Source organism: Lissotriton helveticus, chromosome 11 (genome assembly GCF_964261635.1).
Source record: "Lissotriton helveticus chromosome 11, aLisHel1.1, whole genome shotgun sequence".
Taxonomy (NCBI): Eukaryota; Metazoa; Chordata; class Amphibia; order Caudata; family Salamandridae; genus Lissotriton; species Lissotriton helveticus.
Genome location: NC_136072.1, coordinates 6,290,153 through 6,317,166, shown reverse-complemented (window position 1 = coordinate 6,317,166; position 27,014 = coordinate 6,290,153). Strand labels below are relative to the sequence as shown.

The following is a 27,014-nucleotide window of genomic DNA, read 5'->3' as shown; positions in this document are numbered from 1 at the left end:
AACAGTCCTCTTGTGACATCATAGCAGTACCGTTAGGTCAGTATTTTTATAACAGTCCTCTTGTGACATCATAGCAGTACCGTTAGGGCAGTATTTTGTTAACAGTCCTCTTGTGACATTGTAGCAGTACACTAAGGTCAGTATTTTGTGAACAGCCCTCTTGTGACATCATAGCAGTACCCTTAGGTCAGTATTTTGATAACAGTCCTCTTGTGACATCATAGCAGTACCCTTAGGTCAGTATTTTGATAACAGTCCTCTTGTGACATCATAGCAGTACCGTTAGGGCAGTATTTTGTTAACAGTCCTCTTGTGACATCATAGCAGTACCGTTAGGTCAGTATTTTTATAACAGTCCTCTTGTGACATCATAGCAGTACCGTTAGGGCAGTATTTTGTTAACAGTCCTCTTGTGACATTGTAGCAGTACACTAAGGTCAGTATTTTGTGAACAGCCCTCTTGTGACATCATAGCAGTACCCTTAGGTCAGTATTTTGATAACAGTCCTCTTGTGACATCATAGCAGTACCCTTAGGTCAGTATTTTGATAACAGTCCTCTTGTGACATCATAGCAGTACCCTTAGGTCAGTATTTTGTTAACAGCCCTCTTGCGACATCATAGCAGTACCGTTAGGTCAGTATTTTGATAAAAGTCCTCTTGTGACATCATAGCAGTACCGTTAGGTCAGTATTTTGTTAACAGCCCTCTTGTGACATCATAGCAGTACCGTTAGGTCAGTATTTTGTGAACAGCCCTCTTGTGACATCATAGCAGTACCCTTAGGTCAGTATTTTGTGAACAGCCCTCTTGTGACATCATAGCAGTACCCTTAGGTCAGTATTTTGTTAACAGCCCTCTTGTGACATCATAGCAGTACCGTTAGGTCAGTATTTTGTGAACAGCCCTCTTGTGACATCATAGCAGTACCCTTAGGTCAGTATTTTGTTAACAGCCCTCTTGTGACATCATAGCAGTACCCTTAGGTCAGTATTTTGTTAACAGTCCTCTTGTGACATCATAGCAGTACCCTTAGGTCAGTATTTTGTTAACAGCCCTCTTGTGACATCATGGCGGTCGCGTTCCCAGTGTGTATCAGTTTGTGTGGTAGACATGAACTTACCAGTGTTCGAAGTAAGACCACTTCCGCTTCCTCCAGGGGACAGGGCACACAGCTCGCCCACACACTCCACTCTGGTTTCCAGTAGAACAGAAGCAGCAGGAACCCAAAGGAAAGGATGCACCCCAGGACGCACGCGGCGAGACGCACATGGTGGGTCCTATAACCGTACATCTCCTGCAAGAAGGAAAGTGGACATGTTGACACTTTACAATTCAAGTATTTGCAAGAAACACATTATCCTTGAAATTAGTGGCATTCTAACAGCAGCTCTGTCTGTAGTGTGACCGAGCTTTGCTGCTCATCTGGGGCTGATGCTAAGCAGGAAAAGCCTTCACAGAGCCCACCACATTATCAGGCAGAGGAACGAAAAAGTGACAGATAACAACAATAAACTTTTAACATATTGCAATTAAAATCTCTACAAACATTAAAAATGCTTTTTTGCCATCAGATGGAAGAAATTCTTGCTTCCTCTGCAACACACACTAAGGTGCCAATTTACAATGCTAAAAGTGCACATGTTTGATTACAATTTGTAGTAAATGTATTACTATTGGCTGGTCGCAATGTCTGAGTATACATTTCCTAGGAAGTTTAGACTTTCCTGCCTCTACTCCCTTGAACAGAGTGGAGCAAAATGTACATGTGTAAAGTTACTACTGGTAGCTTTCCACCTGTAGACAGAGTTTTCCATCAAGTAAAGCAACATTTGAAAAAGTTTCTTAAGCTTTCACAAAATGAGTTACATTTTTTTGGGTAAATATTAAAGTAAATTAGTTGCATATATTTATTTTAAATGTAGATTACAAAACAAATACGTTTACACAACTATTAACTTAGTTTTAAATTAAAGTTTCAATTAATTTGTTATGTTAATCTATTTTATGGAGCGCTCAATCACCAAAGGTTTATTGGTGCTAAAGAGACTAATAAAGGATCATTTCAGAGACAAAGAGGTCGAAGAAGAACTAGGCCTGTTTAAAGAGCCATGTCTGAAGATTTCTGAAAAATAAAAGATAAAATGAATGGTGAAGATGGTCAGGGAGTGAGTTCCATATTAATGGGGCTTTTGCTGCATAGCTGCTTCCAACTGATCTGCTCTTTCCTTGCTTTGGAATGACAATAAACTTTGAATGTCCAGAGCTTAAGTTTCATGCAGGAATGAAGGTTTGCATTGTCTTATTTACAAATGTAAGGCAGGAATATTTTAACTAATTGCGTTGTTTTACTGGGCCTTTCTTCAGCATAGATATGCATTTGGATACAACTGTCTTTACCTGGGGTTTATGTTTAAGTGGCTGTCTACAAGAGCAATCAGGCTTTCGACTGATGGTTTTGGCTGCGTGACATCCCCGTTTCGGTCGGGCCCCATACCTGGTGCCAAAGATTCCCCTTATTTTTCACTCTGATGATCTCTGTTTGTCTGTATGTAGCTTGAGGTGGTTGACATGCAACCACTGCCCAATGAGAAGCCTTGCGGTGTGATATTCAAGTTGGGATGCTGATGTTCTGTCTACACGAAGGAGAATTTGTGACCGTGTTGACCGCTCGCTGTTTTACCATTGGAGCCTGCAATTCCACACCTGGTCATCATATCTTCCATATTCATTTGCTGCAATTCACGGATACATTTGATTTCTAAGCTGTTTGTTGGTTGGTGGACATTTATAGGAACAGCAACAAAGATCAGGTAATGGTAAGCTTATATGAAGGGTTAAACTATTGTGTTTAAGAGATTCATATAATATAGCCAGATATAATCCAACAACAGTCCTTTAATATGAGTTGGGTAAGTAATGTGTTGCAGAAGGTTCAAGAAAAACAGGTGAACAGCCTTTACAACAAAACTTTTACAACGCACTACCATTACGATGCAACTTTTACAACGCAAACCATTACAACGCATAGCGCTGGGGGCGCTCTAGGATAGGGAATATGTTTAATGTACTATCCAACACCTTCCCTACTATCCACGGGGACTGGAGTTGGAATAGTAAATTAAACTATTCACTATCCAGCGCCCAAAAGCATTATACCTTGTAAAAGTATGCGTTGTAACGTCATACATCCAGGAAAACAATAAGTCAGCAAATTCATGATCTTTAATACTAGCAGTAGTGTCATCAATGAAAAAATGTAAAAATCCCCAATTTTAACCATTTGAGAATCAATTGTTACAACACAGCATGATGTTTCATAACATTGTTTAGGAACATTGGAAGTGTATGGGAGGGCGGTATATAGGTAAACATGTAATGCAGCTATTTGGGAATAGTATCTTGAACATCAACAGATCAAGGTCATTAATTGGGGTGACTTATAGTGGGAGAGTTTGAATATGTTGATGTATAATTGGTGCGACCCCACCTCCTTTCATCGGCAAGCTCTAATACTGTTCAAGAGATATTATTCTTGATGCAACACTTCTAATATGTCACCTGTAGATTCATCACTCGGCCATGTTTTCATAAAAAAATTGTCCCTCTGCGGCAGTCCATTAGCTGCTAGAAGGCTGACATGGAAAATGGCGGCCACCCAGGAAGAAGCTAATATGAATTGCTCCCTCCAATGAGAGTGTCAAGGAAGTAAAAGTGCTAAGTACAAGCAAAAACACAGTACAGATAAGTCACAGATTAAAATTCAACAGGTTCTCACAGAAATTATATGGAGTGGTGTTCTGCGTCTGCTAAATCTATACCTCTACTGTTGGCTATGTTCATACATATTAAAATAAATTACAATTACCCTTTTGAAGATTTATTAAACAAACAACTCCCACCTAATATAAAATGTTTATATTTTTCTGTTAATTATTTAAAAATTGCCAAAAAGCTGCTCAAAACTTGGACCCACTTGCCACTCTCGATATTAGGACGAGTAAATTAAAAAAGCTGCTCAAAACTTGGACACACTTGCCACTCTCGATATTAGGACGAGTAAATTTAGTTAAAATGTGCATTCTCCCCAAATACACTTTTATATTTAGTACCATCCCTTTGGCTTTTGATCCCAAAGCAATAGAAAAAAGTCAGCAAGAAATCAACTCCTTTCTTTGGAATTATAAGTCAACAAGAATTGCTTGGAAGAAGCTCAGGAGGAGAAGAGAGAAGGGAGGTTTGGCTTTGCCTGACCTAATGTACTATGCGTGGGCATTTCAAATGACACATTCGAGGATGCTTTTAAAAACCCCAACAAATCTTTTGAATGGATCAATGTACAAAGCCATGTTATTCGGAGAAAACTTACCATCGGACGGATTTATGTCCAAATTTGCCAGTCAGAAATTTTTCAAAAAAATTAAACTTAAAATACTACAATCCTGGTGTAAGACATGGCTCAGTATAAGGAAAAAACTCGGGCTATCATACTACTCTAACTTTGCCCCAATTTGGGATTCACCCGGGCTCCCATTACACATGAGAGATTTTCTGTCAGTTGTACTTGAACAAGCAGGGATTATAAAATGGGGACAGCTAGTAAACGAAGGACTATTAATCACATGGGACGAGTTAAAAGATCAAGTCGGCCTTGGATTGTCCAGATTTAAATATATACAGCTGGATAGCTGGACAAGGGCCCAGCGCAAAAAAGATAAACATCTGGGGAATGTAAGCCCCTTAGAACAACAACTAGTGGAGAAACCAGTGGGAAAAAGAGAGGTAGCATTCTGGTACTGGCAACTGCTTGAAGAAATTGACGGAGAATTCTCTCTTCCAGACCAACTGTGGGGGGCAGTAATGGGCTCTCATAATCAGGAGATGTGGCAAACCTCTTTCGCACTTTTGTATAAGATTGTAAAACCCTCGTGGTTAAGAAGAAACCACCTTTTCACTGTACATCGTGCATATATTACGCCACTTAAGCTTTCCAAATTTCTTCCGGATAAAAAATGCAACAAATGCAATGTCCCAGGAGCATCGGATGTACATATGTTTTTCGAATGCCCTGCCATAAGGCGGTTCTGGTTAGAAGTGGAGGTAACTCTAAATTCCATCATGAATACATTACTCACAATCACACTACCACTCATCATTTTTGGTTTGGACATTAACATCACAGGGAAAGCAAAGTCATTTCTTTTCTATGCTATCTTGCTGGCTAGAAGGCAAATTTGTATACAGTGGCTGGAGAAAGCAGCCCCCTTGCACTCTGCATGGCTTACATCATTATATGAAACATCTAAATCAGACCTTAACAGATCAGGCAGTAGGCGTAATTTGACATTCTGGGAACTGCTTATTGATTGGAGATAGAATCCGGGTTTTTTTTTTGTTTGTTTTTTTTTTCCCCCGGGTCCTATGATTATGCCGATAATACTCCCTGGACTGGATATAGCCTCGCTCCGACAATGGTCCTACTGGTGGTAATACACCTAGATGGAGTCAGTTTGATTGCCTCGTATCGTTGGGTCTTATCTCCCGCCCTTTAAATGCTCGAGTCTAGGTAATGGTTTGAGGGGACTTCTGAGAGGACCCTCAGGGAAGGACTCGCTAGGTGGTTGGTATCTCCCCAAACGGAGGTAATGGCAAATGAGGACACAAAAAAAAACAAAAAAAAAACAATTATTTAAAAATTGCTAAAAAGTAAGTATAAAAAATTACTTTAATTCTTTTTAAATAAAGTTATTTTTAAACAAAAAAGTTATTGAAATATGTTATGATAAAATATTGTTTATTTTCTATTTACATATAATATTTAAACATTCATTCAAATATATATAAATATATATATAAAATGTCAAAATGAATTAATTTACGTTCAATTTATTTCCTATGGGGATGTATTTCAGGTCCAGTGGTTGGCCATGTGTGATGCTGGACGCACTCCAGATCTGAGGTTCATTTGCCGTGTTTTGGGACCTTTCGACTGTGGTGATTTTAGAGGTGGAGTATAAGCAGAGGAATGGGCTGCAGCCCTAAACCCCTCCTCCCTTCCTAATTCCCACCTATTCAGTTATGATTATTCCCCATTTTACAGCCATTCTCGCGTCCCTCTCACATGTACTAAAAAAACATATACATACTTGTTTGGAAGCGCTGAATTATAGTGTTTAATTAATAGAAGCTAGGGGCTGCAAAATATTACAATGTACATGTAATGGAAGGTTGCAGCAATGTGTTACTGTGTTTGTGTAATGGAAGTTTGCGGCAATGTATTACGGTGTAGGTGTAGTGCATGTGTCACAGTGCATAGTGCATAGTGTCAGCATATTACAGTAGACACTGGAGACAATGCATTAAGCGCAGAGATACAGGTGTGGAACTGATTTGGGGGACTTCAACTTGGTTTAGGGGTGTGAAAAGTGCAAGTGTACCAGGTTGTTCTTAAGAGAACCAGAAACAGATGAGGCATAGGTGATGTACACTGCTCAGCTGGCTTTAAATCTGATTATGTGCCTTCGCCTGATCCACATAAGAAGAAAAGTTTAGATCCTTGCTAGGAACTGTTGATCCCATATCATATATCTTGTACCCTATTATATATCAGATGCCCAGTACAGAGCAATAACTGAACTCACTAGAAGCACCCTCCGAACTAGTTAATTGCGACAAGTGCGCCCGATAGAAATAATCTCGGCGCTGTGTGCCGAAGCAAGGCCAAGAACATGTATCATCATGGCCGTCCCAAAGACAAAATGAGAAAAAAAAGCTTTTGGTGAACTTCATTTAAATAATGCATGAATATCAATGAATGAGTACACTTTCAAATTTAGGAAAAACATTAAATTTTTAAACACTGTATCAAAAATACACTGACTGTTAGACCTGTCAGCATTAGGGTGATCTCCCCCCAACTTTTTGCCTACCTGCTCCATTTTTCTGATCTCGGTTCTGCTTGCTTCAGGACTCTGCGCACTTCACCACGGATCACCAGTGCTAAAGTGCGTGTGCTCTCTCCTCTAAACATGGTAATATTGGCTCATCCCCAACTGTCATATTTAGTTTACTTGTAAGTCCCTGGGAAGGTGGCACTACGTGTGCCCAGAGTCTGTAAATTAAGAGCTTCCCGTAGGCCTGCAGCATTGATTCTACCAACCACTCCGGCATGCCATTGCAGAACCTGTAGGCACAGTTTAAACCGCCATTTAAACCTGGAATAACACATCTTTTGTCAGTGCAGACCTTCCTTTTTAATACATCTGTCACACCTAGGGTGAGCCCTAGACAGCCTAGAGGGCAAGGTGCAATGTATATAAAAAGCTGAACATGTACTTTTAGCTTTTACATCTCTTGGTAGTGAAAAACGGTTGCATTCATTTTAACTGCTGTAAGGCCTACCTATTCCATTACATAACATTGAAAGTGCCTTATTACATCTTATGCATGTAATTTCTGAATGGGAACAGATACACCTTCATGTATGGTGTCTCTGGAATTGAAATGTAAAATTCTAGCTTATGGTGAAGTCGGATGTTAAGTGATAATTTTTAAAATGCCGCATTTATCAAGTGGATGATTTCCTCCCTTAGCCGTGAATTGCCTGTAGCCTGTATCTGGGTGCATGATGGGGTGTAGCTGACAGTTGAGCTATTTGTATTCCTCCTAGACAGCCAGACTCTATAGGAAGCTTAGGTGTGCCTAGATGGGCCATAATTGGCAGGATGAGAGGGAGAAGCTGGGCAGAGCTGTGTCCGGAAGAAGAACTGGACCTGCAACTTCATCTTGAACCATGACCCCAGAGTAACTGCAAGGTTCTGTGCATAACAACGGCCCCTGCAGCCTCTGCTGTGTGGGGGCGAGCTCCAGGGGGGCCGTCAGCGCAGTCCCCTGGCCTGAGAGCTCCTGAGTAAGGCCAGAAGGGGGCCTCTCCATGTACTTTGTAGGGGGTCCTCAAGTTTGGTGAAGTCACTGGGGTAGCTTAATGCATCGCTTTTTCTCCTGCGGGCAGTCTACCGGCCTCATTTATGAAAGCTGTCGTATTGCTGCGACAAAACAGCAATGCAACACTTTTCACTGTGCCCTTCTTGCAACACGATATATGCACCGTATTTAATGCATGGTGCTCCATGTCGCAAAGAAAGACGGATATGTCAGGGATCCTGACGTATCTGTTGGTGCAAATCTCACGCATTGTTGGAGATGTGTCGCAAACGTAACGCAACTCTAGCTATGCGTTGGGGAGGCTATCATTAATGCACTGCGTCACCCTTGCGCCTGCCATGAGGCAGGCGTAAGATTTTGACACAATGGCGTCCTAGAAGTGGCGCACTGAAATCTTATCTATTTCAATGCGCCACTTCGACGAGGCTTTTCTGTGGGGGAACGCCCCCCTTGCATACATTATACCTGACGCAGGTATAATGTCACGCAGGGGGTTACAAGGTGACTCATCTGCCTAGATGCGTCCCTTTGTAAATATGGTGCAACAGGCACACATTTATTACGCCGCCGATGCGTCACAAAACGTGATGCTCCGGCGGCGTAAAAGTGTTGCAAGGCCTCATAAATAATCCCCTCAATATTTAGAGTTAAAGCACATTTCGTCCTTCCTGGCGCTTTCTCTCCATAAAAACATGGCTCCTGGGGGAGGAACTGAAACAAGCTGGGGACGTTCACAGCGCCCTCCTCACAAACCGCTGACTTACTCCCACATGTTCCACAACTGGAGTGTGCTCGTGGACTTACACAAATCAGATCCATGCTGGTGACTGTGCAAACATGCTCAATGTGTGATTGTTCCCTGAATTATAATCACCTCCAGAGTTTTAAAAGTAGAAAACTCTCCGCCTCTCGTGGGTGGGATTTGTGTTGACATTGCTGGATTGCCGACTCCAAGGTCTGCAGATGTGTGACCCTCTGCACATCTCTCCGTCGGACACGTTGATGACGTCAGCGCGTGCTGAGTAAGGATGCTGAGTCCGCAGCTGCTGAGTTTGTCATTATCCGAAGAGTTTCTGAAGTCCCCCTGCTGGAGCCGGCCGCCCTGGCTGCTGTGGCAACCATGGGGGGGGGGGGGGGGGGCTGGGGCCTCGTCTGTCACGATGGACAGATGTGCATCTCAGCATTCCCAGGGGATGAGCGCTGTCTGCCAGGGTCGGGCACATTCCGTTCCCTCAGCAGGGGCGGTGATGGGGCCCCATCACGAGCAGGTGTGCTGGCTCAGCAGGGCCCCCCCCTCCCCCTGGCCCCCCTGGGTGATGGGGCCCATCACGAGCAGGTGTGCTGACTCAGTAAGGACCGGCCCCCCCTGGGCCCCCGGGTGATGGGGCCCCACCATGAGCAGGTGTGCTGGCTCAGCATACCCCCGCCCCCCCCCCCTCCCCCGCCCGGTGATGGGGTCCATTCATCAGAGTTAATGCCTGACCTGGAGAGACAGAAGCAGACAAGCAGCAGTCTCAGGCTGGGGAAGAGGAGATTCTGGGAAAAAAGCGGGGGGACGTATTTTGGAGGAATTTTAGATTTAAAAAAAAATATATATATATATATATATTCACTGGAAGAAAACCAAGGTTATTGGCAGGTTTGACTTGTTACAAAACAAAATAAATTGAAGAGTTATAGTTAGCTGAGCCAACTATGAATGTAACCCCCCGCACAAGCTCTGCTTATGACCTCACATAATACGTCACTCATGATATGGTTGGTGACATGACTGATGGCATCACAAATGACATCACTGATGACATCGCTAATTACATCACTGATGACATCGCGCATGACATTGCTGATCACATCGTCCAGTGATTGTGAGTGGTTCCTAAAAGATACTGTGGCCTAAACATATATGGCTATGGGAGTTTCTGTGTGGGTGAGTGAGTGGGCGTGTAAGTGGTGTGTACAAGAGTGAGTGGGTATGTGAGAGAGACTGGGTGTAGGAGTAAGTGAGTGGCTGTTGGGAGAATCTATATGGGTGAGTGAGTTGGTGTGCAAGTGAGTTTAATGGTGAATGAGTGGCTGTATGGGTGTGTCCGTGGCTGTAAATGGTGAATGAGAGAGTGCATGAGTGGCTGAATGGGTGACTGAGCAGGTTCATACATGTCTGTATCAGTGAGTGACAGGGTACATAAGTGACTGTATGTGTGCATCAATGGGTGTGTAAGTGAGTTCATGGGTGAGTGAGTGGGTGTGTGAGTGGTTGTATGGGTGAGTGAGTGGGTGTGTGAGTGGTTGTATGGGTGAGTGAGTGGGTGTGTGAGTAGTTGTATGGGTGAGTGAGTGGGTGTGTGAGTAGTTGTATGAGTGAGTGAGTGGGTGTGTGAGTAGTTGCATGGGTGAGTGAGTGGGTGTGTGAGTAGTTGTATGGGTGAGTGAGTGGGTGTGTGAGTAGTTGTATGGGTGAGTGAGTGGGTGTGTGAATAGTTGCATGGGTGAGTGAGTGGGTGTGTGAGTAGTTGCATGGGTGAGTGAGTGGGTGTGTGAGTAGTTGCATGGGTGAGTGAGTGGGTGTGTGAGTAGTTGTATGGGTGAGTGAGTGGGTGTGTGAGTAGTTGTATGGGTGAGTGAGTGGGTGTGTGAGTAGTTGTATGGGTGAGTGAGTGGGTGTGTGAGTAGTTGTATGGGTGAGTGAATGGGTGTGTGAGTAGTTGCATGGGTGAGTGAGTGGGTGTGTGAGTGGTTGCATGGGTGAGTGAGTGGGTGTGTGAGTAGTTGTATGGGTGAGTGAGTGGGTGTGTGAGTGGTTGTATGGGTGAGTGAGTGGGTGTGTGAGTGGTTGTATGGGTGAGTGAGTGGGTGTGTGAGTAGTTGTATGGGTGAGTGAGTGGGTGTGTGAGTAGTTGTATGAGTGAGTGAGTGGGTGTGTGAGTAGTTGCATGGGTGAGTGAGTGGGTGTGTGAGTAGTTGCATGGGTGAGTGAGTGGGTGTGTGAGTGGTTGCATGGGTGAGTGAGTGGGTGTGTGAGTGGTTGCATGGGTGAGTGAATGGGTGTGTGAGTAGTTGCATGGGTGAGTGAGTGGGTGTGTGAGTGGTTGTATGGGTGAGTGAGTGGGTGTGTGAGTAGTTGTATGGGTGAGTGAGTGGGTGTGTGAGTAGTTGTATGGGTGAGTGAGTGGGTGTGTGAGTAGTTGTATGGGTGAGTGAGTGGGTGTGTGAGTAGTTGTATGAGTGAGTGAGTGGGTGTGTGAGTAGTTGCATGGGTGAGTGAGTGGGTGTGTGAGTAGTTGCATGGGTGAGTGAGTGGGTGTGTGAGTAGTTGTATGGGTGAGTGAGTGGGTGTGTGAGTAGTTGTATGGGTGAGTGAGTGGGTGTGTGAGTAGTTGTATGGGTGAGTGAATGGGTGTGTGAGTAGTTGCATGGGTGAGTGAGTGGGTGTGTGAGTGGTTGCATGGGTGAGTGAGTGGGTGTGTGAGTAGTTGTATGGGTGAGTGAGTGGGTGTGTGAGTGGTTGTATGGGTGAGTGAGTGGGTGTGTGAGTGGTTGTATGGGTGAGTGAATGGGTGTGTGAGTAGTTGTATGGGTGAGTGAGTGGGTGTGTGAGTGGTTGTATGGGTGAGTGAGTGGGTGTGTGAGTAGTTGTATGGGTGAGTGAGTGGGTGTGTGAGTAGTTGTATGGGTGAGTGAGTGGGTGTGTGAGTAGTTGTATGGGTGAGTGAGTGGGTGTGTGAGTAGTTGTATGGGTGAGTGAGTGGGTGTGTGAGTGGTTGTATGGGTGAGTGAGTGGGTGTGTGAGTAGTTGTATGGGTGAGTGAGTGGGTGTGTGAGTGGTTGTATGGGTGAGTGAGTGGGTGTGTGAGTAGTTGTATGGGTGAGTGAGTGGGTGTGTGAGTAGTTGTATGGGTGAGTGAGTGGGTGTGTGAGTGGTTGTATGGGTGAGTGAATGGGTGTGTGAGTAGTTGTATGGGTGAGTGAGTGGGTGTGTGAGTGGTTGTATGGGTGAGTGAGTGGGTGTGTGAGTAGTTGTATGGGTGAGTGAGTGGGTGTGTGAGTAGTTGTATGGGTGAGTGAGTGGGTGTGTGAGTAGTTGTATGGGTGAGTGAGTGGGTGTGTGAGTGGTTGTATGGGTGAGTGAGTGGGTGTGTAAGTAGTTGTATGGGTGAGTGAGTGGGTGTGTGAGTAGTTGTATGGGTGAGTGAGTGGGTGTGTGAGTAGTTGTATGGGTGAGTGAGTGGGTGTGTGAGTAGTTGTATGGGTGAGTGAGTGGGTGTGTGAGTGGTTGTATGGGTGAGTGAGTGGGTGTGTGAGTAGTTGTATGGGTGAGTGAGTGGGTGTGTGAGTGGTTGTATGGGTGAGTGAGTGGGTGTGTAAGTAGTTGTATTGGTGAGTGAATGGGTGTGTGAGTGGTTGTATGGGTGAGTGAGTGGGTGTGTGAGTAGTTGTATGGGTGAGTGAGTGGGTGTGTGAGTAGTTGTATGGGTGAGTGAGTGGGTGTGTGAGTAGTTGTATGGGTGAGTGAGTGGGTGTGTGAGTAGTTGTATGGGTGAGTGAGTGGGTGTGTGAGTAGTTGCATGGGTGAGTGAGTGGGTGTGTGAGTGGCTGTATCAGTGATAAAGCGAGTGTGACTGAGGTTCCATGGGACAGTACACTCTTGTCTCAGTGACTGTATAGATGAGTGAGTAGATGTGTTAGTATAGCTATGAGTAATTGAGTGGATGTGTGAGTAACTGCTTGGGTGAGTGAGTGGATGTGTGAGTGACCATATTGGTGAGTGAGTAGGTTTGTGATTATTTGTATAGGTGACTCAATATGAGAATGGTTGTATGGGTGTAAGAGTGGGTGTGTACGCGTGTATAGCTGTATGACTGGATTTGTCAGTGGCTGTATTGCTTAGTGAGTAGGTATATGAGTGGCTTAATATGGGAGCTGGTGGTTGCGTTAGTGACTTTCTGGGGGACTTAGTGTGTGAGTGGCTCTGTGAATCAGTGAGTAGGTGTGTGTGTGTGGATCGAGTCATCAGTGATGTCATCTGAGATGTCACCAGTGATGTCATTTGAGATATCATCAGTGATGTCATTTGAGATATCATCAGTGATGTCACTGACCATGTCATGATTGATGTAATATATGAGGTCATAGCATTGCATTCCAGGGGTGTAATTTATAGTTAGCTCAGCTAACTATAACTGATGAATTTCTCTGGTTTTGTACAAGTAAAACCTGATCCTAACTATGACGTCCCTGTAACTTTTGGGTTTTTCAGTGAATTTAAATATATATACATTACCTACTGGTGGTCCCTTGCTCATTGCACCATCAGGATTCAAGCAAGCCGGGCCGAAGAAGGCTGTGATGCCAGTAACCGGTCCCCGGAAGCTTGTTTCCTTCCCAGTATAAGAATTGGCTTGGTAGTTTGGTTTGCCCTGTTCCCATCATGCACTGGGACAGGAACAGACTAATTTGCATATAGCCGGGTTCTGAGCTGGGATGGTGCAATGAGCTAAAAAACAGGTGATGGATCAAGCCCTGATCTTTTGACTGGGTGAGAGTATTCTGCATCATTCAGAAACTCTGTCCATCACCACCCCCCTTTTCCAAAATCGGTTTTATCCACACTATTAAGCATGGGCGTAAAATCCGCTCCGCTCGCGGATTTTTCGGATTTTCGGCAAATCCGCAATCCGCGAACGCTCGCGAATTTGTCGAAAATCCGTGAATCCGCTCGCGGCGGATTTTTTGCTTGGTTGCGGCGCGCGGCGTGGTGCACGGCGTTCACTTTCCGTCATTTTAGCGTTTGCCGAGTTGTTTTTCTTTGCGAGTGACGCGCCATTTTAGATCTTGCTGCGTGTTCCCGTGGGAGTTTGTCGCCCGCGAATACGTACTCGCGGCTTGCCACCTTGCACAGCACACCTCGCGAGAGTTCGCAATTGCGAACATGTAGTTGCGGCGGAAAGGAACAATCTCGCACTTGCGAAATAGAGATTTTGCAATTTCGCACAAGAAAATCACCAGCAAACAGGATAAACCTTCAGAAAATTATGATTTTTATCAGAATCACTCCTCAGGTTGACATTTGCATGGCCTTTTTTTTTGCAAGGAGTCCATTTTGGGGGGGGGGGAGGAAGGAAGTGCCCCACAGTCTCCAACTTCCTGTTCCTGTCCAGCAGGCTCCTCCCAGTGCTTTGTCCATCTCCTGGTCACTTTCATTTGGATCTGGAGCTGGAAGGATTACTTTTTGTGGGTGCTGCTGGATATTTGGATTTGAGGCCTTTTTGACTGTCTTTGGATCACTTTTGGATTAGAAATCAACTTTCACAAGTAAGTTTGTTTGGGGCATTACAGTTGCTGCAAGTACAATTTTGGAACTTTTTCAGAAAATTAAATAAATTATATTGTGGGTAGCCACAGTATCCAGTAGGACCAGGGTTGGTTATGGGTGCATGATACAACTGTTTTGTTGAATTTAAACACCATTGAGGCCATGGATGGGCTGGGATTGTGCAGATTTTATTGTTTTTTGTCGTTTTTTTGGGCCTGCTGGTGTGGCCCTTTGCCCAGGGGTGGTGAGTGTTGCATGGGCCTAGTCTTTCTGTGGGGTGTCTTCTTGAATTTAAACATAATTGAGGCCATGGATGGGCTGGGATTGTGCTTATTTTATTGTTTTTTGTCGTTTTTGGGGGGCTGCTGGTGTGGCCTTTTGCTTGCCCAGGGGTGGTGGTGGTGCATGGACTGAGTGTGCCTGTGGTGTTGTCTCACTCTCTTTGATGTAAACATCATGGATGGCATTGGATTGTGGTGATTTCTGGCTGTTTTTCTGTTTTTTGGGGGTGTACTGTTGATGTGGTCTGGCCATGTGGGTGGTGGTGGTGGCCATCTTGAGTGCTGGCTGGTACAGGCAACATGTGCTTGGGGTGTAAGGGGGCCATTTTGAGGAGAGGCAGTGTCTGAGGCCTGCACTTATTTTGCCTACTTTTCATCCCTTATGCCCAGGGGTAGTGAGTGTTGCATGGGCCTAGTGTTTCTGAGGGGTGTCTTCTTGAATTTAAACACCATTGAGGCCATGGATGGGCTGGGATTGTGCAGATTTTATTGTTTTTTGTCGTTTTTTTGGGCCTGCTGGTGTGGCCCTTTGCCCAGGGGTGGTGAGTGTTGCATGGGCCTAGTCTTTCTGTGGGGTGTCTTCTTGAATTTAAACACCATTGAGGCCATGGATGGGCTGGGATTGTGCAGATTTTATTGGTTTTTGTCGTTTTTTTGGGCCTGCTGGTGTGGCCCTTTGCCCAGGGGTGGTGAGTGTTGCATGGGCCTAGTCTTTCTGTGGGGTGTCTTCTTGAATTTAAACACCATTGAGGCCATGGATGGGCTGGGATTGTGCTTATTTTATTGTTTTTTGTCGTTTTTGGGGGGCTGCTGGTGTGGCCTTTTGCTTGCCCAGGGGTGGTGGTGGTGCATGGACTGAGTGTGCCTGTGGTGTTGTCTCACTCTCTTTGATGTAAACATCATGGATGGCATTGGATTGTGGTGATTTCTGGCAGTTTTTCTGTTTTTTGGGGGTGTACTGTTGATGTGGACTGGCCATGTGGGTGGTGGTGGTGGCCATCTTGAGTGCTGGCTGGTACAGGCAACATGTGCTTGGGGTGTAAGGGGGCCATTTTGAGGAGAGGCAGTGTCTGAGGCCTGCACTTATTTTGCCTACTTTTCATCCCTTATGCCCAGGGGTAGTGAGTGTTGCATACTTGCATGTCCCTAGTCTTTCTGTGGGGTGTCTTCAATGTAAACATCATGGATGGCATGGGATTGTGCTCATTTTTCTGTGTTTTGTCGATTTTTTGGGGTGTATAACTGAACTGATGTTCCTCTGTCTTCCATTGCTTTTAGGTGCACAAGAAGACTCAATAGAACCACCAGTGCCAGGAAGAAGTCCTGCAGCGGTGTGTGCAGCATAACGTCACGCGACGTCACGTCTGGACACAGAACCCTCTGCAACTCGTGCAACTGCTGCCTGCTGACCTGCTCTGAAGAAGATGGCCCCAAAAAAAGTAACCCGTAGCTCCTCTAGCAAGAAAGGTGCCAGTAAGGAGCAGAAGAAGCAAGTTACCAAGGACACTGGTGTGCCGCCCGCCCCTTTTTTTGTGAGTAAAAAAAAAAGTATGCCTGCAGCAGCTGCAGCGGGATCTGCTGGGGACCAAGCTGGCAGCAGCACCCCCGCTCCATTGGGCTCAGTGCCACCACCACCACCACGCCAACTTAAGTCCAAGCCCTTGAGTGCTGCAGAGGCAGCCAGTATACTTCTTCAATCACCATCGACCAGTGATGTTGGCTCATCGCAAGAAAGCAGCAGCAATGTCCCTCAATCAACACAGGTTGTTGTAGCTCATCTGACGAGTGTTGAACAACCACAGCCGCAACAACAATCACATGTGCAAGTACAAGCCCAAGTACATGTGGAAGGAGAGGCAGCGCAAGGAGATGCGCATGCAGAGGTGCATGGAGGGTCACAACAAGTGCCCACAATAGTTGTTCCTCCCGAAGTAGGGGCACATCAGGAAATCGACAATCAAGGCGAGGTATCATTTGAGGAAGCCACTCCTCCTGATGATCCTTCATTGTCTTCCACAACCCTAGCAAGGAAGAGATCAAGGGTGGTGTCTACATCCTCTTCAAGCACACCTCCTTCTGATGATACGGATCAAACTTGGGAACCAGCACCACAGCCGTCTGAGAGTGAGGCACACCATGATCCAACAAAGGTACTTAAGCGTAAAAGGAAGCTCGTCCAAAGTCTCAGACTTATGGAGTGTGATGAGGCTCAACAAGAAGTGGCGGATACTGCTGCTGATGAAGACTCTGCCAACGACGACCCAGTCATCATAAAGGTCACTGCAGCCCCAGCGGGCATGCAGCAAACAGACATTTTGACCCTAGCCCGAAGAGCTGCTGCGCGTGATGATGATGATGATGATGTTGTCGATGAGGAGGCAGTGGAAACACCACAATCATTGGAGTTAAGTAGTACACCAACTCGTCCCGCTTCCATATTTCTTTCTGGCAAGAAGAGACCTGCGTCAACCTCGACCTTAATTAGTGGCGGTGAAAGTGGAAAACGTACAAAAGTTGGCCAATCCAGATCCTCCACTTCATCTGGCATTAGCTTCATGACCACCACCACCACCAGTATCGCCGCCTCCTCCAGGTCCCACAGACACTTCAAGTCCCCAGTTTGGGACTTCTTTACTGTTTGTCCCAAAAATCCAAGGTTTGCCATTTGTACCCTTTGTAAGCTTGCAGTTAGTCGTGGTAAGCCAGGTAGCAACTATGGTACCGGCGGCCAGAGTGGTCATCTTGACAGAAAGCACGGTGTCCAATGGTTTGCGCACCTAGCTGCGATCAAGAAAGGCCAAAATCAAGGAAACGTTGATGTTTCATCTGATGTTGACGAGCAGGAAGAAGACGTGTCAAACACTTCCCTTACACCCAGTACCCCTCTCAGCAGCACACCCAATGTGAGGCACACTAAGAGTGTTGGAGCGAGTGAGACACCAACGCACAAAAGTTCACCAGCGAGCAAAATTGGGTCAAAGAAGTCATTATCAGCCCGTAAATGCTTGGTCCAGGCCAACATTAGAACAATGCTTACTTCAGACGTGCCATATGAACGCAACCACCCACTGACGCGTCTGTATAACACTAAGCTGGCTAAAATGCTAGCTGTGGACCTTCTACCTTTTTCTTTTGTAGAAGCGGTAGGTTTTCTTGAATTAGTTGCAACGCTCTGCCCTAAATGGAAGGTTCCGAGCCGGTTCTATTTTGCCAGAGTTGCGGTTCCAGCACTACATGAAGATGTGCTGCAGGCGATTGGGGCAGCTTTGCAGAAGAGTGCTGTTCACACAATACATCTGACAACAGACATGTGGACCAGTGGCCCAGGCGATGATTACATGTGCATCACTGCACACTGGGTCTCTTTTTCAGGTGTTATAGCAAAGCTAAACGCAGGTGTTGACCCGGACCAAGTTTTCAAAGCTGCTCGGAAACATGCAACACTAGCCATGTTTGGCTTGGAGAAAAGTCACACAGCAGAAAACCTTTTGGAAGAGTTTGACAAAAAGGTGTTGTCAATGCTATCCCCCCTAAAACGCAAGATTGGTTATGTTTCCACGGATAATGGCGCCAATGTAGTTAAGGCCATGTCACAGGGTCACCATGTTAGAGTGCCGTGTTTGGCGCACTGTATCAACCTGGTAGTTCAAAAATTCTTGAGTGATAAAGAGAGTCCAGCGTTCGAGGTAATGGCCACCTGCCGCAAAATGTGCAACCATTTCAGCCATTCTTTTAAGGCCCGGAAGCATCTGCGGAGACTGCTACTTCAACGTGGAATGCCAGTGAAAGCACTCATCCAGGAGGTGGCAACACGTTGGAACTCAACCTTCTACATGCTTGAGCGTCTGCATGAGCAGTATACGGTACTCGATCACTATTTCTTGACAGAGGCTACATCTCAGAAGGAGGACCTGCGGATGAGTAAGGCGCAATGGGCCATAGTTAAAAGCCTGACAGACATGCTTCGTCCTTTTGAGTTCTTCACGCGTGCAGTCAGCCAGGAGGACTGTAATTTGGGAAAAGCTATCCCATTGTTGTGCATACGGGAGCACCAACTGATGGCGGTTTCTTCTGAGTTTGAAAAAGATGGAAAAAAAAAAAACATTTCATTTTGTCTGAGAAATTATTACATCGCCTACGTGGTGATGAACGTCTTAAAAACATCAACTCAGATCAGCATTACATTTGTGCTACTATTCTGGATCCACGCTACAAAAAGGCGCTGGCAGACAACGCATTCTTTCCTTTCGCTGATGCAGATGTTCAAAAGTACAAACATTGGTTAGCCTGGTCAGCCAAGAGGTTTGAAAAAGAACGGCAGGTTATTGAAGGAGAAGCCAGTACATCAGCATCAGCATCAGCAGGCCATCCGCAGTCACAAGAATCCACTTCTGCACCTGTGGCTGGGGCACAAGTGACCTCTCAGCCGTTAAAGACACCGGCAACTGGATCATCTGCACCACACACAATGACAACACTAACAGTGGCTGGGGAGGAGGATTGGCTAAGTTTGATGGGGTATGGTTCTCTAAAAAATGTCACAGGCACAGCAAAAAGTAAGCAAAGTGGAGGAACAGTTGATGACCTTGAGTCGATGGTGCAGGACTATCTGAATGACTCAACAGTGGTCTTTCTTAATGAGGAGCCATTGCAGTATTGGCATGGCAAAAAACAATTGTGGCCACAGCTCTACAACCTGGCTATAAACTATTTGTCTTGCCCACTCGCAAGTGTGTCTTCTGAACGTGTTTTCAGTGCTGCTGGTGGCATTGTAACTGCCAAACGGAGCCGCCTATCGCCCAAAAATGTGGAGCGGCTGACAATGATCAAGATGAATCAGCACCTCATACCACCAGATTACAAAGTGCGAGAAAGCACGCCACATGAAGACGATGAGGACAGCAACGTAGATGAGGGGATTTTTTCTCTGTTCGGTGCCACTGACCTCATCCAGCCTGAATTCGCAGAGTATGATGACGAAATCTTGTTCTTATTCCCTGACACCGAGCCCTGAAAATGAGACAATCAATCAAGAACTTTCTTTTTCGTCCTTATTCACTTTTATTCCTGTGTGCTTTGTGTCTCTCTTTCTTTGTTTTGCACAGTTAATTTAATTCAAACTTTAATCACCTAATCCCAAAAACAAGACCATCATCAGAACTGTCTTCACTTGTTTGCTTATTGATTTGAAGGTGCCGCAGTCTACATTCCTCAGGTTCACAAGTTCTGAAGAACATGCTCCTCTATCCTCCTCCTCCAGACTGCGATTTCCCTCCAAGCAGAGTGCTGGATTACGCACAATGAAGAAAGACTCAGCACTTGTGGGGGTGTTGTACTTCTTTGCGGGTGAGTTGACGGTTTTGGGCCCATTGCTGTGAAGCTCTAATAATGGACAAAAGTGTTTTGGACCAAATATGAGGTGGAAATTTCTTGCCGTTTTTGCTGACTTGCTTGCCTTTGAGGTGCTCTTTGGCGGGGTTCCGGGGGTTTGTGTGTAATTTTTGGTGTCTGTCGAAGCACTGCTGCGACAGTCTAATCTTGATTGCATTTGCTTTTCAGGAAATCCGTGGTGGAAAACAGGAGTTATGATGATTGATGATGACCTAGCTGCACAGCGCGTTACTTTGGACCGAAGGCCGAGAGATATTGTAAGTATGAGATTTAGCTTTTTCGCTGTTTGGGGGTGTTGTCGGGTGTTTTTTTGCGGGTGGGTTGGCGCCGGCGGGTCTTGCCTGGGGCATTCCTGGGAAGGTCTAATACCGGATACAAGTGTTTTGGACAAAATCCATAAGGAACAGCCTTTTTTTTGCCATTTCTTCAGACATCTTGCTCAATGTAGCCTTTTGGGGGGCTTCCTGCTGTTCGTGGGTGGGTTGCGGCCGGGGTCTCTGTCGAAGCACTGCTGCGACAGTCTAATCTTGATTGCATTTGCTTTTCAGGAAATCCGTGGTGGAAAACAGGAGTTATGATGATTGATGATGACCTAGCTGCACAGCGCGTTACTTTGGACCGAAGGCCGAGAGATATTGTAAGTATGAGATTTAGCTTTTTCGCTGTTTGGGGGTGTTGTCGGGTGTTTTTTTGCGGGTGGGTTGGCGCCGGCGGGTCTTGCCTGGGGCATTCCTGGGAAGGTCTAATACCGGATACAAGTGTTTTGGACAAAATCCATAAGGAACAGCCTTTTTTTTGCCATTTCTTCAGACATCTTGCTCAATGTAGCCTTTTGGGGGGCTTCCTGCTGTTCGTGGGTGGGTTGCGGCTGGGGTCTCTGTCGAAGCACTGCTGCGACAGTCTAATCTTGATTGCATTTGCTTTTCAGGAAATCCGTGGTGGAAAACAGGAGTTATGATGATTGATGATGACCTAGCTGCACAGCGCGTTACTTTGGACCGAAGGCCGAGAGATATTGTAAGTATGAGATTTAGCTTTTTCGCTGTTTGGGGGTGTTGTCGGGTGTTTTTTTGCGGGTGGGTTGGCGCCGGCGGGTCTTGCCTGGGGCATTCCTGGGAAGGTCTAATACCGGATACAAGTGTTTTGGACAAAATCCATAAGGAACAGCCTTTTTTTTGCCATTTCTTCAGACATCTTGCTCAATGTAGCCTTTTGGGGGGCTTCCTGCTGTTCGTGGGTGGGTTGCGGCCGGGGTCTCTGTCGAAGCACTGCTGCGACAGTCTAATCTTGATTGCATTTGCTTTTCAGGAAATCCGTGGTGGAAAACAGGAGTTATGATGATTGATGATGATGACGACCTAGCTGCACAGCGCCGCGTTTGGACCGAAGGCCGAGAGACATTGTAAGTATGAGATTTAGCTTTTTCGCTGTTTGGTGGTGTTGTGTCGCGTGTTTTTTTGCGGGTGGGTTGGCGCCGGCGGGTCTTGCCTGGGGCATTCCTGGGAAGGTCTAATACCGGCTAGAAGTTTGTTGGACAAAATCCATAAGGAAACACCAGTTTTTGCACTTTTTGTAAGTTAGGGTTCGTTAGGGTTAGCCCTAGCAGCAGGATTGCATGTGTTTAGGGGGGTTCTATTGCAACGCGGTTCTGTTGTTGTAGAGCACTGTTGGAGCGATGCTGGCTATGGATACTTTTGCTTGCAAGTGGTTTGAATACAATCCACGGTCTGTATTTGGGTCTACTGTTACTTTCAAAGTACGTTTTGTAACCATTTTTCTGCTAGGCATCGTTTTTGGAGATATGATTGGGTTCTTCTACATTTTTGCGACTGGCTTTAGTAAGGGTCTTGGTGGGAGCATTGCTGGGAAGGTCAAATTTTGTTCTAAAACACAGTAGTACACCCACCTTGAGGGGAAAGATCCGCTATAATATTTTGGCCATACTTATTGATCCTTAAAAAGGTGACTCAGACAGAGCACGCAATTTCAAAAATATTGTACTGTCTATTAGGGAAATCAAAGTGTGACTTTTTGAACCACACAGCGTACATACCTTTTATTTATTTATCAGTGGTATTGTAATAGCACTTCCTGTTTTCCGTTCAATAATTACAGGCCGGGTTTCAGTCAACATCCGCCAGGCAGGCAGTGGACAGGGTGTCTCTTCTGTCAGTGGTCACCACCACATTGATGGACGAAGCGTCAGCTGGAATGGAGGAGTGCCGCCAATAAGAGGAATTGTTTGCTGCATGCAACTTACTTACCAATTTCAACAGGACAACTCCAACAACATACGCAATACAGATACAGTATCCATTGTTGTCTTTTATTCTATGAGTGTGACTGCATGTGCTTACCTTTACTTTGTAACCAAAGATTGTCTGTAAACTCTGTATCTTCAATTATTGTTTGTCCATGCTCTGCTTTTTTTTTCTTCTCTCAACAAAACCTACCCAAAAAGAAACCCCCATTCCCATCCATTTTACAAACCCTAACCCTCTTCCCCCGGGCTGTGTTGTTTTGCTTGATGTCTGACTAAAATGACATCAATAATTCCACACACTTGCTGGGGAGGATAAGGTGATAGCAGCAACAGGCTGGTGAAGGAATACGAGGATATCTTCTAGACTTACTCAGCTTCAGTACTATATCTTCTAGTAGTAGTAGCCAATGTCAAATAAATTCAACGCAAGTACTAGTTATACTTGCAATACTTTACCATTTGTTAGGCTACATTATGGCACTGTTCTAGTGTACTGTCACCTGCTATTTTCTCGATCGTACCGTAACCGTTGTAATGCTACAGTAAGGAGTACAAACAAGGTTTCGTTTTCTTTTTTTCCATAGGCATGCAACTGCCACTGTGTCACACCACTAGTAACACCGCAATGAGGAAATGTCACCCGCCCAGGAATGACAACGTTAATCCCCATTTCACCTGGAGCCAGCCCTGGGCCTAGCCCTAATTTCTAACACAAATTACAGGTAAGATAAGCGTTTGGTGGGAGGTAGTATAATGGAGTATTATTTCGGAGTAGACAAGAGATTGACGGTTGTACTACTAAAGTCCTACGACTGTTCAGGAAAACAAAGTTACTGTTACACCCCCGCCCCCCACCCACCAGACTGAAAAGCAGTAAAAAACAGGTATGGTCAGATAAAGTAGTTGAAAAATATATTTATTTATCCCTAACAAAATAATCTCCCTCACCCACCCTAACCCCAACGATTGTCTCTGAAACGTCCCAAAACGATCCCAACTCCCAAATCCCACCCCCCAAAAGTCTATAAAAAAAGGGCAAGGGACACTCCACTACTGGAGGGTGCTGGTGCTGGTGCATGATGCGGCATGGGCATCATACTCCTTGCGGAGGGTGGCAAGCTCGGAGCGGAGGCCCTTAACCAAGGTCTTATACCTCAGGACCTCCTGCTCCAGGTTGGACATGCGGACTCGTAGGCGGTGTTGGCGTTCCTTGCAGCTCCTGTGGGGGGCAGCTGGTATTTCGGGTGCTTGGCGGTGGCGGTCGGCTTTCTTAGCCCGGCTCGGTCCCGCTGGTTTAGTCACGGAGGAGGATGCAGTGGTCACAGTCGAAGATGTTGCCCCGCTCGACTGCGTGTCCTCCTCCTCCTCCAGGGCCACCAGCCGCCGATACTCGGCGACTGTGGCCTCCAGCCTCCGTTGCCGGGCCAATCTAGCCTGCTCCCTCCTTGTTGTTGATTTGGAAGGAGCAACTATATGAAGAAAGAAAGACATAGTCTGTAACCAATGCTCCTTATTAATAACACAAAGTGATTGAGCCGAAAGTTGGGTCACAGAGTACAAGTAGCAAATTGAAAGCACAGTACATAACTATTGAGGACAGTATCTATGTAACCCTCCCACTTCTGCATCCTTGCTCTAACAGTAGTGGTAGTTTAATGAACTAATTCTACGACCACTATGGACTTCCATTACAGTCGACTATGACAGTACACCAGTCTTATTCTTCTTCTTCTCTCTTGTTTAGGGAAATGGGTACGTTATCTTATGCAAGCCGGCAGAATGACATGGACACAGCACAGTGAAGTTGCACCCGAGAAAAAAAGTTGCACACCATGATGATGGAGACAGACTTGCGTTACTGTACCGGTCCAGTACATGCAGGTGGTGAAGCTATTACTTTTCTATTACGGGTGGCACTGAGAATACTCTGTTACAAGGGCTACTGCTTAATTAATTTACCTTTCACCCTACAGTGCAAATGAGTACTAGAAAAGGAAACTGAAGAAGCTAACTAATTTGATTATCTATCACTTCACATGGGACGTATTTAATGACAGATGAGATGACTTTAGGTGCTTTGCTTAATATTGAGTGAACACAGTGATACACCCACACATGAATGACGTACTACAAGTAAACTAAAGTTATTAAGAGAGGTACGGAGTGTCCACCGTAATAACCAGATATATGCTGTGAATGCAAACGCAATACAAAGTACTGCTACTATTCATGGTAGTATTGGACACATTTACAATTTCTTTTCCTTGCCTTCCCTGCACTGGGACGGACGTGCGGGTGCGGTGGTACATGCTCTTCAAGGTAACACTTACTTCACCTGGCGACCATCTACTCTCTCTAGATACACATTTGCTATGTAAGAGTCAGAGAATACCATGCTCCAGGCATCCATTCATTCAAAGTATACGCACACATACAGTTTCTGTTTCACCCACCCAGGCTGCTGTCCTTCCACCCATCCTTGCTTCATCATTGACCCAGCCATGCACCATACCATATTCTTTCCTTCCCAGCCACCTCTGGGTCCAAGCAAACACATATCGTTCTTCTTTGCCAGCCATCATACAAGTTCGCGTCCCACTTACTTACACCCTTCTTTCGCTTTTCGTTCATCCCATCCATCACGTTCGTCTAAGAACTTATTGGGATTCTTCTCACCAAAAACTTCACAGCTAAGTCGAAGTACATTTCGAGGAGGCTACTACCTGGTTGATTTGTAATTGTAATATACCCGTGCAGAAAGCACACTATGCAGTCTTCAATCTCAATAAGTAAGGAATATATAGCTTACCTGTTTCCGCCACCACCGTTTGATCCCCCACAGGAACGGCCACCAGCTCTTCTACCGCCGCATCCTCCCCAGAGGCCTCCGAGTCCAAGTCCAACACATCAGCCACCTCCGCGCTGGCCCCGTCACCAGATGTTACACCTACAAAGTACATTTAAGAAAGTTAGAATACACCACTCACTACTATATAATATTTGGTCTAGGAGAAATGTTAAAAAAACAGAATACAATGTAATAATTTGTGACTGTCTACTCCATAGTAAAAATGTCCCATTTTCCAGGGAAGGCTGTTGTCTTGCTGCACTTTTATGCACAACTGATGAATGCTTGCTTTTGATTTTTAACACGCACCACTTTTTCTCCTAACAGACAGAAGCTTGACTCCTGAGTCCTAAGAACACGACCAGGATCAAGTTCAAAGTAGGTGAGAGTTCGGCTCGACCACAAGAAATGTGTCCAATTAATCGTCAGCACTAACCACTTTTCCGTTTACAGTTAAATAGTTTTATGACAAAGTAGATTTCAATAAATGTGTTTACTTTTAATAAAGCTTTTACACTTAAATAGACTCTGTGGTTTTTGTTCCTCTAGACTAGAGTGGATGAGCTAAAGGTTTTGGAATTTTTGCAAGCATGAGTGCCTCTGACACTTCTTGACTGTGCTGTGACTCCGTACTACTCTCTTGTCCTGCGTACGATAATCTAGAGATCATTGGGGATCTATAATCGGTGACTTCGGGAGCTGAATGACTCTGCAACACTATCTAGTCAGTAAGGAGACAGTGCATAGAGGTATTGCTGAATATAATGGGAGTCCAATGGAATTGCCAAATGTCCAATCTTAGTTAGCTACACAGACAGACTAATAAGAATAGTCTAGTAATACCACAGGGAGTCATATTCGAGGCAGGATAAGAATTTATATCCAGTCTACAAGAAGATCAAAGACGATTTAGAAAAAATCGAATGAGGAACGCTAGGAAAAAATAGGTACTGTTTAGTAAAATGTAAACTTACTGGGGCCAGCAAAGGAGCCCTCGCCTGCCCGATCCTGGCCTGCATCCTCAGCACCCTCCTCCTGTGTCCTCTTGCCCTTGGGGGGAGCTGATGTACAACATGAAAGAAAGAAAAACCATAAAACATGGATGAGATTTTTCAACCAAATCAAACATTTCAAAAGAACAATAACAACATATTTTGGAAAAATAGCAAATAGATAGACAACTATTCCACGGGATCTATCTCATGTGGTATACTACGTTATTCGTATTGCCTGATTTGCGGAACGTTGACTTAGAAAGTTCCTATGTAACTCAATAAACAGACTACTAAAGAGGTTTGCCTAGGCCTGGCACTGCAGGCAGTAGTGCGCAACACGTGACAGACAAAGTCCATCCTGCTTGCAGATCAGTGAATACTCAAACTATCAATCCACCCGCCACCACCGCCACTATTTCTTCTGATAGCCATGTGACTGTCTAAAGGAAGGACACTGGACTTCAGTCTGTTGGGGCTGATTTATAAGTCCCTTGCGGAAGTTGCGGCTGATTTTCCTCCATTGTTGCGTGCCTTTTCTGACGCAGCGGCAGAACAAAAGACTCGCCATGGTGTTGGTGCGGCGTATATATTAAAAAAAAAAACACATATGGGCATATGGGCGATGCATCACGTTGTAAAGCCCTGCGCCATCAGGGGGCGTTCCGGCGCAAGGGAGGGCGTACCTGCGCAGGAACGAATCCTAAAAGTGGCTGAGGGAAATCTACAAGATGTCAATCAGTCATTTTTATGACAATGATGCATGACTCAAACCCTGCGCGCTTGAAGCCGACGTACGGCTTGATGCAGCATTGGGGAGATAGGGTACCCCAGAGCATTGCTGGAGCTGCGCCATCGTTGGCACGCAACTCCAGCAATGCGCTGCCTTTACGGCACAGATGCGTAAGGCTTCTGTGACGTTTTGGGCCAATGGGTGGTGGTGGCGGCATGGCACACAATTACTGCCGCATCCCTGCTACTTTGC

The 27,014-nt window shown here is 45.5% G+C and overlaps 1 protein-coding gene across 1 annotated transcript in view; it reads right to left on the bottom strand.

The window, feature by feature from the left end:
* The window catches only part of LOC144791012 (putative cation-transporting ATPase 13A4), a 315,251-nt gene that overhangs the window by 229,913 nt on the left and 58,324 nt on the right, over positions 1–27,014 (bottom strand). Inside the window, exon 2 of the mRNA XM_078665643.1 lies at positions 1,124–1,297. Within this exon, the coding sequence (XP_078521769.1) occupies positions 1,124–1,297 (174 nt within the window). The remainder of the gene's footprint in view (positions 1–1,123; positions 1,298–27,014) is intronic.